Genomic DNA, 14779 nt, shown 5'->3' with positions numbered 1-14779 from the left:
ATGATATGCAGTTTGTTTAGGTGAGGAGGCAAAGTGTGCCTTTGTCAATGTCACACAGGAAGCCAATGGCTTTAACAAGAGTTATACAAGACAGAAAGCTGAGAGGAGAGATTCAAACATGGAGTTTCGGGGTGGATTTGGCAAGTCACAACATCATCAAGGACTTTGGAAAGGGAGGTGGAGAGGGAAGCTGGTGAGTTGCAAGGACAGTCAGTACTTTTGTTACTGAGGATGGGGTGATTTGAAGGAGGAGGGGAGGGGGGAGGGAAATACAATATAAGATGAGAGAATTGCAATAAGATCACCTAATGTGGAGTCCAGAAGGACTATTGTGTAGTTAACACTTTAAGGTTGAGGACATGGGAAGGGGTCTTGTGGACACAATGAGCTTGAAAGAAGTTTGAGGAACAATAACAGCTAAGCTTAGGGTTAGGACGGGGCAAAAGGAGGTTAGGTTGTGGCAAGTCAGGAGAATGTAGAACATAGAACAGTATAGGCCCTTCCATCCTCGGTGTTGTGCAATCTTCTATCCTACTCTAAGGTCAGATTGATCTATATATTACATTGTGCTAACTTTCATGTGCCTATCCAAGAGTCACTTAAATATCCCTAATGTATCTGACTTGATCACCACTGCTGGCAGTGCAATCCACGCACCTACCACTCTCTGAGTAAAGAACCTACCTCTGACATCTCCCCTAAACCTTCCTCTAATTATCTTAAAATGATGCCCCCTTGTGACAGACATTTCCGCCCTGGGAAAAAGTCTCTGGCTATCCAATCTATCTATGCCTCTCAACATCCCATGCACCTCTATCAAGTCACCTCTAATCCTTCTTTGCTCCAATGAGAAAAGCCCTAGCTCCCTCAACCTTTCTTTATAAAACATGTCCTCCAGTCCAGGCAGCTTCCTGGTTAATCTCCTTCACACCCTCTCTAAAGGTTCCACACCTCTACTATAAAGAGGCGACTAGAACTGAACACAATATTCCAAGTGTGGCCTAACCAGGGCTCTATACAGCTGCAGCATAACCTCACGGCTCTTAAACTCAATCCCCCTGTCAATGAAAGCCAACACATCATACGCCTTCTGAACAACCCTATCAATGTGGGTGGTGACTTTGAAGGATCAATGGACATGGACACCAAGATCTCTCTGTTCCTCCGCACTGCCAGGAATCCTGCCTTTAACTCTGTATTCAAATTTGATCTTCCAAAGTGAATGACCTGACACTTTTCCAGATTAAACTCCATCTGCCACTTATCAGCCCAGATCTGCACCCTGTCAATGTCTTGTTGCAATCTAAAACAACCCTCCACACTATCCAGAACTTCATCAACCCTCGTGTCATTGGCAAACTTACTAACCCACCCTTCTACTTCCTCATCCAAGTCACTTATAAAAATCACAAACAGCAGACATCCCAGAACCGATACCAGAGGAACACTACTGGTTACTGAGCTCAGGCTGGATATTTTCCATCTACCACCACCCACTGTTTTCTTTGGGCCAGCCAATTCTGTATTCAGACAGACAGTGTTCCCTGTATCCCAGGCCTCCTTACATTCTGAATGAGCCTCCATGGGAGTCTTATCAAATGCCTTGCTAAAATCCATTTACACCATGTCCACTGTTCTACCTTCAACAATGTTTTTTGTGACATCCTCAAAGAATTCAAGAAGGTTTGTGAGGCATGACCTAACAAAGCCATGCTGACTATCTCTAATCAAACTATGGTTTTCCAAGTAATTATAAATCCTGACCCTCAGAATCCTGTCCAATAATTTGCCTGCCACAGATGTAAGACTGACTGGTTTGTAATTCCCAGGATTATTCCCTTTCTTGAACAAGGGAATAATATTTATGATTCTCCAATCATCTGGCACTACTCCAGTGGACAGTGAGGATGCAAAGATTATCACCAAAGGCACAGCAATCTCTTCCTTCGCTTACCTAGAGTATATCCCATCTGGTAATTTATCTACCCTTATGTTTTTCAAAATGTTCAGCATATCGTCCTTTCTAACATCAACTTGGTCGAGCATATCAGCATGTTACATGCTGTCCTCAGAAACATCAAGGTCCCTCTCAGTAGTTAATACTGAAGCAAGGTATTTATTAAGGACCTCCCCTACTTCCTCCGATTCCAGTTCCCTGCACTCTCCCTACCCTCACTCTGGCCATCCTCCTGTTCCTCACATAAGCATAGAACGCCTTAGGGTTTTCCTTAATCCTACCCGCTAAAGCTTTGTCATACCCAGTCTAGCTCTCCTAAGTCCATTCTTCAGTTCCTTCCTGGCTACGTTATAACTCTCTAGAGCCCTGTCAGATCCTTACATCCTCAACCTTAAGTAAGCTTCCTTCTTCCTCTTGACTAGATGTTCTACATCCCTTGTCATCTAAGGTTCTTTCAACCTCAGTGGGACAAACTTTCCAATATGATCAGCAGGTGCTTCCTAAACAACCTCCACATTTCTGTTGTGCATTTCCCTGAGAACTTCTGTTCCCAATTTGGTGCCTCATTTTCTGCCTAAATACATTGTAATTCCCCCTCCCTCAATAAAATACTTTCCGATATCATCTGCTCCTATCCCTTTCCATGACTTTCATAACATTCATGGAGTTGCGATTACTATCACCAAAATGCTGTCCCACTGAGAGATCTGATACCTGACAAGGCTCGTTGCCAAGCACAAATCCAATATGGCCTCCCTTCTGGTCAGCCTATCTACATATTGCATCAAGATGAGATATTCTTCTGAGACACACCTGACAAAAACTGCTCCATCCAAACTATTTGAACTAAGTGGGTTCCAATCAATATTAGGGAAGTTAAAGACACCCATGACAACAATTCTGTTACTTCTACACATTTCCAATATCTGCTTCCCAATCTGTTCCTCTGTGTCTCTGTTGCTACTGGGGGGGCCTGTTGAAAACTCCCAGTAGAGTGACTGCTCCTCTCCTGTTTCTGACTTCCACCCGTATTGACTCAGTAAGCAAACCCTCTTCAACGACCTCCTTTTCTGCAACCGTGATACTATCTCTGATTAGCAATGTCACTCCTCCACCTCTTCTATCCTCCCCCCATTCCTTCTGAAACATCTAATTCCTGGAACCCATCCACAATCATTCCTGCCCCAGTAATATCCAAGTCTCCGTAATAGCCACAACAGCAGAGTTCTAAGTACTGATCCATGCTCTGAGTTCATCACCCTTATTTCTGACATTTTTTGCATTAAAATAGGCAACTTATCATACTGACTGTACTTTTGCCCTATCAAGTGCCTATCCTTCCTCACAGTCTCTCTGCATGCTGTATCTGACTGTTCACTACCTACTCCATCATCTGATCCGTATAGCTCAGGTTCCCACCCCACTGCCAATTGAGTTTAAACCCTCCCAGAAGTGCCAGTAAACCTCCCATCCAGGATCTTGGTGCCCCTCCAGTTCAGGTGTAACCTGCCCTTCTTGACAGATCCCACCTTCCCCAGAAATATCCCAAGATCACATATCTGAAGCCTTCCCACCTACACCAGCCCTGCAACTACGCGTTCAGCTTCACTAGCATGTGGCACCTGTAGAAATCCTGGGATTACTCCTCTGTTCATCCGGCCTTCTAGCTTCCAATCTAACTTCCTATATTCTCTTTTCAGGTCCTCCTCCCTTTCCCTACCTATGTCATTGGTACCAATGTGTACCACGACTTCTGGCTGCTCTCCCTCCCCTTAAGGATCCTGATGCCTGGAGGCAACACACCATCTAGGAATCTCGCTCGCAACTACAGAATGTCCCGTCTGTACCTCTCACAATTGACTCTCAGATCATTATTGTTCTCCTATTCTCCGCCCTCCCTTGTGAGCGACAGTGCAAGAAACCTGGCCGCTGTGGTTTTCCCCTGGTAGGTTGTCCCCTAAAACAGTATCCAAATGGTATACTTATTATTGAGGGGAACGGCCAAAGGAGCTCCCTGCACTGTCTGCCTATTCCCTTTCCCTCAAGGCAGCTTGGACTATTTTGATCTTGAAAACCTACTAGTCGCTTCTCCCTCATTTAGTCACCTAACTTCCCTTCAATCCATCAAAGCAGTATACCTCAACCCATCTCCCCACACCATTGCCCTGCATTTCACTCTCCCCGTGTCACCAAGGGGAGAGGGCTCGTAAAAGTAATCTTTCGATTACTTACCCCTCCACCCCCAATTTGTATGAAATTCAAGAGAGTTTAATTGGACTGTCACTCTTAGGCTAATTGAAGCCTTTAAACAGTCAATTAAGGACCTATCACATGAAAGTCTGGAAATTATATACTGTATATGTGTGTATAGACACACATACACCCTACTGGGGGTGGCAGTGATTCCTCCTACTGCTGGGACCACTGAGCTACTCAGAGAATATCCTATCTCTGACAGGGTGAAAGCTCCACACTATTAACGGGCAATGGGCAATTGTCCATTAGGTGATGGCAGGGGAACAGTCCTTCCTGCTTAGTGTGAATCAAATCTGGGACAGGGGGAAACCACACATTCTGTAAATTCTGTAATTCTGGTACTGAGCTCCACATTCCCGCTCCTCTGGGAAAAATGGGCATCTCCAAAATTCCCTGTTGGATTTACAAACAGACACCTCAATTTTACATTTTGCAGTGCTGGTGTTGCCCACTTGTGGAGATATCTCCTGCCCTATCAAATCCCTTTCTCATTTGAAATGATGACCGGATTATCTATGGGTCATCTATTTTTTCAAGACAAAAGGACCAGCCTATTTAGTCTTCTGTGTTTGATTCCCAGTTCTGATATATTTTGCAAGCAGGGTTAACATCCATAGGATGTTTCCAGAACTGGAGGGTTCGAGATATAAAAATAGACAGGAAAGACTGGGATATTTTTCACTGGAGCATAGGAGATTGAGGGATGGCCTTATTGAGGCTTACAAAATCATGAAGGGCATAGATAAGGTGAATAACAGGATATTTTCCCTAGAGTAGGGGAGTGCAAAACCAGGAGGCATATTTTTAAAGTGAGTGGAGAAAGATTTATAAAAAATATGAGGGGCAATGTTTTTACACAGAGGGTGGTCTGTATGTGGAATAAATTGCCAGAGGAAGTGGTAGATCCAGGTACAGTTACAACATTTAAAAGACATAGGAAAGGTTTGTAGGGATATGGGCCAAACACAGGCAAGTGGGACTAGTTTAGTTTGGGTATATGGTTGGCATGGACTGGTTAGACCGAAGAGTCTGTTTCCATGATTTTATGACTCTAACTAGGAGAACCTCTCCAGCATGGCATACCACCTCATTCAATTAAGGTTTACCTTGACTCCACTGCCTGCCTTTGGTCCTGATACTGAACATACATCTTCAAACTTGAACTGACCTCCTCAGCATTTTGAGTGCCTTGTCCTAGAAGCATAGAACTAGCAGCCATTTGAGCCTGCTATACCAATCAATAAGATTATGTCTGATCTGGTTGTGGTCTCAAACCCACTTTCCTGTATGTCCCCAATAATCCTTGAGTCCCTGGTATATTAAACATCGATATTTATGTTATGTCAAAACATCTGACATGTTTTAAAACTTGTCATCATTCTAAACAAGAATAGATACAGGCCAAAGCTACTCAACCTGTCCTCATGAGATAAGCCCCTCAATCCAGGATGAGGTTTCTTCTTAATCTGAAAAGCAATTTACCTTATCTGGATTCCCACGAGCCAAAAGTGATAAAATATATGAATCAAACAAGATTCTTAGATGACTTGACAGAGTAGATGTGGAAATGTTGTTTCTCAGAGTAAAGAGTCACTTACTTAATATAGAAATTCCACAGGGGAAACAACTTTTTCACATCTACTCTGTCAAGTCCTCTAAGAATCTTTTTCTCTGAGAGTAGTGAATCTGTGGAATTCTTCACCACAGAGGTCTGTAGATGGTGGGTCATTAAATATATTCAAGACTGAGATAGAGAGATTTTTAGTCAAGGCAGCAATCAAGGGTTATGGGGAAAAGGCAGGAAAGTGAAGTGAAAGATTATCAGATCAGACATGATCTCATTGAGATGCAGAGTACAAGGCCTATTTCTGCTCCTACATCTTTGTTGTTTTATTGATTTTCTTGAAACACCTTACCTGCAGAAGTATAAAGCATAACCATTATCTAGTACAACATCGAAGACTGACCTGTTGGAAAAGCAAAAGCTGGTCAGCATTGAGTGCTGCTCCTGTGGCTCCCTGGTTATTAGGTCTGTCGGTAGTTTTGGCTGAGATGCTGCTGGGTTTTGATGCTAGAGCCGACAGCAGTCCAGAGTGATGATGCTCTGCTGGTTGGGACTGAGACTGGTGTGTTTGTTGGCGACACTGGGCCAGAGCAGGAATCTGCTGAAGCTCAAGAGCTGATGTGAATGGAGACTGAGGGGCAAATGGAATCTTCACAATGTTGCTATCAGGGTCATTGGTGCTTGACTGCTGAATACTCAAGGCTGGTCCAAGAAGCTCAGTCTCATTGAGCACTGGTAGCTGATTTGGCAGAGGCACAGTTGGATCCAGCTGCCCTTCTGGTGTTTGACCAGACAAATCTAATTGTGAACCAAAGCTAGCTTCCAGCTGACTCGGCACCAGGAGGCTTGTAGACAGAGTTGGTTGACTGGGCTGTGGCTGCACGGATATAGACAGTCTCTGTGCTGTTCCTTCATTGACCGTCAACTGTGAGTTTGATGCTGTGTATACCTGGCCAAGGTCACAGTGGCTGGTAATTGACTGTCCCACCACATTCTGGGTCATCAAGACGTGAGCAGGCATTGACTGGCTGCAGACTACTTGTCCCGGAGATGCCTGCACACGTCCCACAATGCGACCCGTAGCTGACTGTCTGTGGATGGCTAGCATAGACCCACACTGGGTGGTCAAAACAGGTCCAGGTTGAATTGCTGAAAGCCGCTGGGGACCAGCACTTGCTGAGACTCTGGTGGCCAAGTGCCCAGGCAAGGTGGATTGGCTTTGACCAGTCAGCAGTGCCCGAGGTAATGACTGGGACTGCAGTACCACACCAGTGCCCTGCTGGAGCACCCGAACACTGACTGGCTTGCTTGACTTGGGTTGACCTTGCTGGGATGGTTGCTTTACCCGATTGGTGGCTATTGTCTGGGAGACTGCAGGGGCCTGAGTGGAGAGCAGGACACCAGGGCCAGAGGTTCGGGCGGTCACTGCCAAGTTCTGCCAAGCTTTCTGCTGCTCCTGTGCAGCTTCTATTGAAGTCTTTGAGGCAGACTGGACATGTGGAGAGGTTGGAGGAAATGAAGACTTTGGGCTTAACTGGACCAGTTTAGGTTGTATATTCACGAGATGCTTTGGCTGGATTGGCGTTGAGCTCTTCTGAATGACACGCGTCAGCACTGGTACCTGCACCAGCTGGTTCCCCGTGGTGTGCCCAACAGCAGCCTGGGCATAGAGGGATTCTCCATTCAGACAGTTGCTGGTGATATTCTTTTGGAATGGGGCAGAGATGCCCAAAGTTGCTGTGACTGGATGTTCGGAGAGAGGAGCAGCCATCGGGGATGTGAGGCCAGGCTTTGCCAACAGCCCTGTCCGAGACGGCTGATCGACAGGCAGCACGGTAGTCTGACCACATTGCCAGTCGACCGTCTGTGTGCGTCCAACTTTGGTGGTGCCATTGGACATGGTCTGAATGCCTGCTATTGGCTGCACGGCGACACTGCTCAGTCTGACTTGATGGACCAAGTGTTGCACGTTGACGGTTTTATTGACAAACTGAGCAGTCACTGGATGCTGAAGCAGAGGCTGCTGGGCAATCACGGTAGGGGCTAAGCTGCTGAGATCCGTGTTTAGCGTCTGGGGGCTGTCCTGGGTGGGTAGGCTGGCAGGTTGTGGCTTGGGGCTGGCCTGTACATGGACCCCCCCGCCTGTCAAGTCGTCTCCTCCTTGCAGAGTCTGCGGAGTGATATTAGCCTCTTGCAAGCTCTGCTGCAGGATATCACAGGGCTGCTCAATACCGTAGCTGGCTGGGGATCCCAGCAGGTCTTCGCCCAAGAAGGAGATGTCAACACTGCTGGCAGATGAGGGCACCTCGTGGCTGATTCCTTCTCCAGCTGGTGCCAACTGAAACCAGTAAAGACAAGGTCACATCTTGTGTCACTGCAGGCAACATTAAGAAGAAGCATTAGAAAAGCAAGGCACAGTAATAGGGCACCCCAAACTTAAAGCAAATCAAAATGTTTCTTACTCCAGTTTGTTGCACAATGCATTTTTAACTGAAGCTGCCTGCTTCTTGTTATGAACTCAGTGACCAAGATGCTTCCTATTTATTGATTCCCTACACCCTCCCACTCCCCTTCACTCCTCATGCCACAGAGAGCTCTGAATTCATCAATCTCTGTGGCACCAGGTCACCTAACACTAGCATCTTTTAGAACACCAGCAGTTTAGCAACTCTAGCTTCCAGAACTATTGTCTAAAGAGCCTTGGTGAATTTCTGCAGAGCATCTTGTTGATTATATACACTGCTGCTACAGGGTGTTGGTGGTGGAGGGAGCGGATGCTTGTGGATGTGGTGCCAATCAATTGGGCTGCTTTGTCTTGGATAGAGTCCTTGAGTGTTATTAGAGCTGCACCCATCCAGACAAACAGGGAGTATTCCCTCACACTCCTGACTTGTGACTTGTAGATGGTGGTCAGGCTTTGGGGAGTCAGGAAGTGAGTACTCACCACAGTATTCCTAGTTTCTGACCTGCTCTGTATTTATATAACTAGCCCAGTTCAGTCAATGGTGACAATGGGAGAATCAATTATAGCAACAGCACTGAATGTCAACAGATGATCATTGTCTAGCACTTGTGAGGTATGAATGTTACATGTTCCAGTCTTCCTCAGCCTAAACCTGAATGTTGCCTACATCCTGCTGCATTTGGACACAGAATCATAGAATTTTACAGCATAGAAGGAGACCATTCACTCCATCATAACTGGACCTGCTCCCAAAAGAGCTACCGAATTAGCCCCATTACCTATTCTCTATATTTTTCTTATTCATTCATGGGATGAGGGGAGGCCATTTGGCTAGGCGAGCATTTATTGGCCAACCCTGTTTGCCCAGAGAGCACTTCGGGGTCAACCACACTATTGTGGGTTTGGAGTCACGTGTAGGCCAGACCAGGTAAGGGTGGCAGTTTCGTTTCCTACAGGACATTAGTGAATCAGATGGAGTTTTCCAACAATTGACAATTAATTCATGGTCATTATTAGACTCTTAACTCTACTTCTCAGATCCTGAAGCAGTTCATGTTCAAATGCAAAAGATTGGAAGGGAAAAGGTTGAGACTCTGAAGGGAAATTACAGAGAGTTAGGTAAAAATTTAAAAAGGAGGTCCTCAAGGGTAGTAATATCTGGATTACTCCCAGTGCTACGAGCTAGTGAGGGCAGGAATAGGAGGATAGAGCAGATGAATGCATGGCTGAGGAGCTAGTGTATGGGAGAAGGATTCACATTTTTGGATCATTGGAATCTCTTTTGGGGTAGAAGTGACCTGTACAAGATGGACGGATTTCACCTAAATTGGAAGGGGACTAATATGCTGGCAGGGAGATTTGCTAGAACTGCTTGGGAGGATTTAAACTAGTAAGGGTGGGACCCAGTGAAGAAAGAGATCGATCTGAGACGGATACAGCTGAGAACAGAAGTGAGTCAAACAGTCAGGGCAGGCAGGGACAAAGTAGGACTAATAAATTAAACTGCATTTATTTCAATGCAAGGGGCCTAACAGGGAAGGCAGATGAACTCAGGGCATGGTTTGTATGTGGGGTCCACATACAAACTACTACAGCTGAAACTGACACCCGGAAGCGGCAAGAACAAACCACTATAAATACCGGAAGAAACATCAAAGCAGCGCTTCACAGGAGGCTCCGATAGCACTGATGATGTTCCCTAGCCAGGGAACGAAACGTTTGCAGCAAAAACTTCCAGCTCGGCGAACAGAACCACAACAACAATTTTCTGATTCAGTATGTGGATATACCTACTAGAGAAGGTGCAAAACTTGACCTAGTCTTGGGAAATAAGCAAGGGCAGGTGACTGAGGTGTCAGTGGGGGAGCACTTTGGGGCCAGCGACCATAATTCTATTTGTTTTAAAATAGTGATGGCAAAGGATAGACCAGATCCAAAAGTTGAAGTTCTAAATTGGAGAAAGGCCAATTTTGATGGTATTAGGCAAGAAGTTTAAAAAGCTGATTGGGGGCAGATGTTTGCAGGTAAAGGATGGCTGGAAAATGGGAAGCCTTCAGAAATGAGATAACAAGAATCCAGAGAAAGTGTATTCCTGCCAGGGTGAAAGGGAAGGCTGGTAGCTATAGGGAATGCTGGATGACCAAAGAAATTGAGGGTTTGGTGAAGAAAAAGAAGGAAGCATATGTCAGGTACAGACAGGATAGATCGAGTGAATCCTTAGAAGAGTATAAAGAAAGTAGGAGTATACTTAAGAGGGAAATCAGGAGGGCAAAATGGGGACATGAGATAGCTTTGGCAAATAGAATTAAGGAGAATCCAAAGGGTTTTTACAAATATATTGAGGACATAAGGGTAACTAAGGAGAGAATGGGGCCCCTCAAAGATCAGCAAAGATCAGAAAATGGGGGAGATACTAAATGAATATTTTGCATCAGTATTTACTGTTGGAAAGGATATAGAAGATATAGACTGTAGGGAAATAGACGGTGACATCTTGCAAGATGTTCAGATTACAGAGGAGGAAGCACTGGATGTCTTGAAATGGTTAAAGGTGGATAAATCCCCAGGACCTGATCAGGTGTACCCGAGAACTCTGTGGGAAGCCAGAGAAGTAATTGCTGGGCCTCTTGCTGAGATATTTGTATCATCGATAGTCACAGGTGAGGTGCTAGAAGACTGGAGGTTGGCAAACATGGTGCCACTGTTTAAGAAGGGTGGTAAGGACAAGCTAGGGAACGACAGACCAGCGAGCCTGACCTCGGTGGTGGGCAAGTTGTTGGAGGGGATCCTGAGGGACAGGATGTACATGTATTTGGAAAGGCAAGGACTGATTTGGGATAGTCAACATGGCTTTGTGCGTGGGAAATCATGTCTCACAAACTGGATTGAGTTTTTTGATGAAGTAACAAAGAAGACTGATGAGGGCGGAACAGTAGATGTGATCTATATGGACTGCTGTAAGGCGTTTGACAAGGTTCCCCATGGGAGACTGATTAGCAAGGTTAGATCTCATGGAATACAGGGAGAACTAGCCATTTGGATACAGAACTGGCTCAAAGGAAGAAGACAGAGGGTGGTGGTGGAGGGTTGGTTTTCACACTGGAGGCTGTGACCAGTAGAGTGCCACAAGGATCGGTGCTGGGCCCTCTACCTTTTGAAATTTACATAAATGATTGGATGCGAGCATAAGAGGTACAGTTAGTTAGTTTGCAGATGACACCAAAATTAGAGGTGTAGTGGACAGCGAAGAGGGTTACCTCAGATTGCAATAGGATCTGGACCACATGGGCCAATGTGCTGAGAAGTGGCAGATAGAGTTTAATTCAGATAAATGCGAGGTGCTGCATTTTGGCAAAGCAAATCTTAGCAGGACTTATACACTTAATGGTAAGGTCCTAGGGAGTGTTGCTGAACAAAGAGACCTTGGAGTGCAGGTTCATAACTCCTTGAAAGTGGAGTCGCAGATAGATAGGATAGTGAAGAAGGCATTTGGTGTATTTCCTTTATTGGTCAGAGCATTGAGTACAGGAGTTGGGAGGTCATGTTGCAGCTGTACAGGACATTGATTAGGGCATTATTGCCAGGATGTTGCCAGGCTTGGAGGATTTGAGCTATAGGGAGAGGTTGAATAGGCTACGGCTGTTTTCCCTGGAACGTCGGAGGCTGAGGGGTGACCTTATAGAAGATTATAAAATCATGAGGGGCAGATAAATAGACAAAGTATTTTTCCTGGGGTCGGGAAGTCCAGAACTAGAAGGCATAGGTATAGGGTGAGAGGGGAAAGATATAAAAGAGACCTAAGGGGCAACTTTTTCACACTGAAGGTGGTACATGTATGGAATGAGCTGCCAGAAGAAGTGGTGGAGGCTAGTATAATTGCAACATTTAAAAGGCATTTGGATAGGTATATGAATAGGAAAGGTTTGAAGGGATATAGGCCAGGTGCTGGCAGGTGGGACAAGATTGGGTAGGGATACCTGGTTGGCATAGGGAGTTGGACAGAAGGGTCTGTTTCCGCGCTGTACATCTCTATGACCCAATGACTGCAGAAATTCAATAACAATCTTTAGACAGCATCTTCCAAACCCACAATCACTTCCATCTAGAAGGGCAAGCGCAGCAGATACATGAATACACCATGACCTGCAAGTTCCCTGCTAGCCACTCACCATCCTGACTTGGAAATATATCGCTGTTCCTTTGATGTCTCTGTGTTAAATCCTGAAACTCCCTCTTTAACGGCATTGCAGTGGTTTAAGAATGCAGCTCACTACCACCTTAAGGGCAACCAGGAATTGACAATAAATGCTGGCCAGCCAACCATGTCCAACTCCCATGAATGCTTCTGCAGTTTCCCTGCCTGACGGAAGTCCATCGTCCTGGGTACAGAACTATGCTAGTCATAGTTTTATTAACTGGTTTTATTAATCAAGAATATATCAAAAGAAGTAGTAGCATGGACGTCTACTAACCTGGTCACTTCCATGGAGAAAGTCATTCAGAGCTTGAGGGTCACTGGAGCACAGAACAGAAGATAATTTTAAATATTGTGGTCCTGGTAGAGGAAGCCTATCATGAAATGTGGAGGGGAGGAGGAAAACATGGCAGAAGAATTGTGATCAATGATGTGAGGTTCTCTGATGGATTGTTTGCTCATAGTACCAATGTGTTCAATGTCAAGGACATACACTCAGTTCCCATCTCCACAGCTGGCGACTGATATCCTTGTCATCAGCCTGTCACTGTGCAGCACTGTCAATCCGGAATGATACAGATACCTGCAAGGTTACAATACTTACAGACTTCAACTTGTACTCCCTCTCGTTTAGAAGGTTAAGGAGTCACCTGATTGCTGTATTTAAATGGTAGAAACAATCTGATTAGGTAGACTTTAATAAATCACACTCTCTGCTGAGAGAGTGCGGAGAGAGGAGCATGACTTCAGAAATTTGAGCTGGGCTATTATTCGCAAAGGGAGGGCCGTATCTGATGATCATTTTTTAATATTCATTCATGGGATCAGTGTATGTTAGCTGGGCCAGCATTTATTTTCCATTCCTAACTGCTCAGTGGCAGTTGTGAGTCAACCATTTTGCTCTGGGTCAGGAGTTACATGGAAGCCACACCAGGTAAGGTTGGCAGTTTCCTCCCCTAGAGGGAACTTTTAATGAACGAGATAGGTTTTTTCAACAATCAATGACAGTTTCACGGTCATCATTAAACATTTCATTCCAGATTTTTATTCAATTCAAACTCTACCATCAGCCATGGCAGGATCCAAACCTGTGTCTCTGGAACATTATGTGGGGCCTTTGGATTAACAATGCAGCAATAATACCACTCCTATATAAATTTATGAACATTATAAAGGGTCATCAAAATAAGAATCTGAAAAGGTCCCTCAAAAAAAAAGACTTAGCTTTAGAAAGCATGAAGGCAAATTATTTGAACAAGTTAGAAAGCACATCTCTTCATTGACAAGACACCTTTTGGGCCGTTGCAAAATGATGTGTGCTGGACCTCCTTTTATTTAATGTATTTATAAATGATTTAGAAGATAGGCTCAAAACTCACACATCCAAATTTGGCAGTGAGTCAGATAGGGGAAGCATTGTCACCCATGTCGATAGAAGCGTAAATTTACCAAGAGAGATTGCTAGAAAAAGTTAATGGGGAAAAGCTACAGCAGATGGACTTCAACTCAGACAACTGTGAGTTTAGATTTTAGATTTAGAGGACTAGAATACAAAGGGGCAGTGGTCCCATTCTGACTTCACAAAGCCCTGGACACTGTGGACAGCTCTGGGATTGGCAGATGGGATTAGGGTACACAGCACTATGATCTAAAATGTATGGTGAACAGCTTTGAGAGGTTAAATGGTTAAACAGGCTTGAGGGACTGAATGGATGAACAGTTCAGAGGGACTGAAAGGATGAGCAGCTAAAAGGGGCTGAATGGTCTCCTCCTGTTCCAATATCCTTTGTTCCTATTTTATAATGCACTGTAACTCTATCCATTAATTTGCTATGAGTATGGATTGAGTTTCTTTCCCCAATTCCAGTTCCTGACTTAATCAACCCAATGGATTTGTGTTGGAAGTTATGTGTTGCTGAGTCATTTACAAGCACCAGAGATCAAGAATGGAATTCTAAGTTTAAAATGTCCTTCTATCTTCTTAAGTACATCACCTCACCAAAACGACTCTTAAAACACATTGATATAACAGATACTCAAGTTATCTTTTTGATAAAACCTGTTTAACAATAAAACAAACTCACCAAATAACATCCAGCAGACACCTTCCTTCTTCATCATCCATAATAGCTGCAGAGAAAGATATTTAGTTCATGAAAAGAATAACTGCTCATTTCCTCCACCATATTGAATCATGCAAATTATAAATAGACATGCATTTTTTTTAAGAAACCATGACAATGTCATGTTCAGGCCAGAATGGAATGTGTTATCAAGTTGTGTGTGTGCAGTGGAGGAGACAGATTCAACACATAAAAAGACAAACAGCTCTTCCATCAAGCC

The 14779-nt window shown here is 44.6% G+C and overlaps 1 protein-coding gene across 1 annotated transcript in view; it reads right to left on the bottom strand.

The window, feature by feature from the left end:
* Window positions 1–14561, bottom strand: part of LOC132818034 (BRD4-interacting chromatin-remodeling complex-associated protein-like) — a 64015-nt gene extending 49454 nt beyond the window's left edge. Inside the window, exons 1-3 of the mRNA XM_060828641.1 lie at window positions 14521–14561; window positions 12714–12756; window positions 6181–8115 (exon numbers count right to left, since the gene is read on the bottom strand). Coding sequence (XP_060684624.1) covers window positions 6181–8115; window positions 12714–12756; window positions 14521–14561 — 2019 coding nt within the window. The remainder of the gene's footprint in view (window positions 1–6180; window positions 8116–12713; window positions 12757–14520) is intronic.
* Between the last annotated feature and the right edge of the window lie 218 nt (window positions 14562–14779).

This window comes from Hemiscyllium ocellatum, chromosome 8, assembly GCF_020745735.1.
Source record: "Hemiscyllium ocellatum isolate sHemOce1 chromosome 8, sHemOce1.pat.X.cur, whole genome shotgun sequence".
NCBI lineage: Eukaryota > Metazoa > Chordata > Chondrichthyes > Orectolobiformes > Hemiscylliidae > Hemiscyllium > Hemiscyllium ocellatum.
This window is presented reverse-complemented; position numbering and strand designations above follow the sequence as displayed.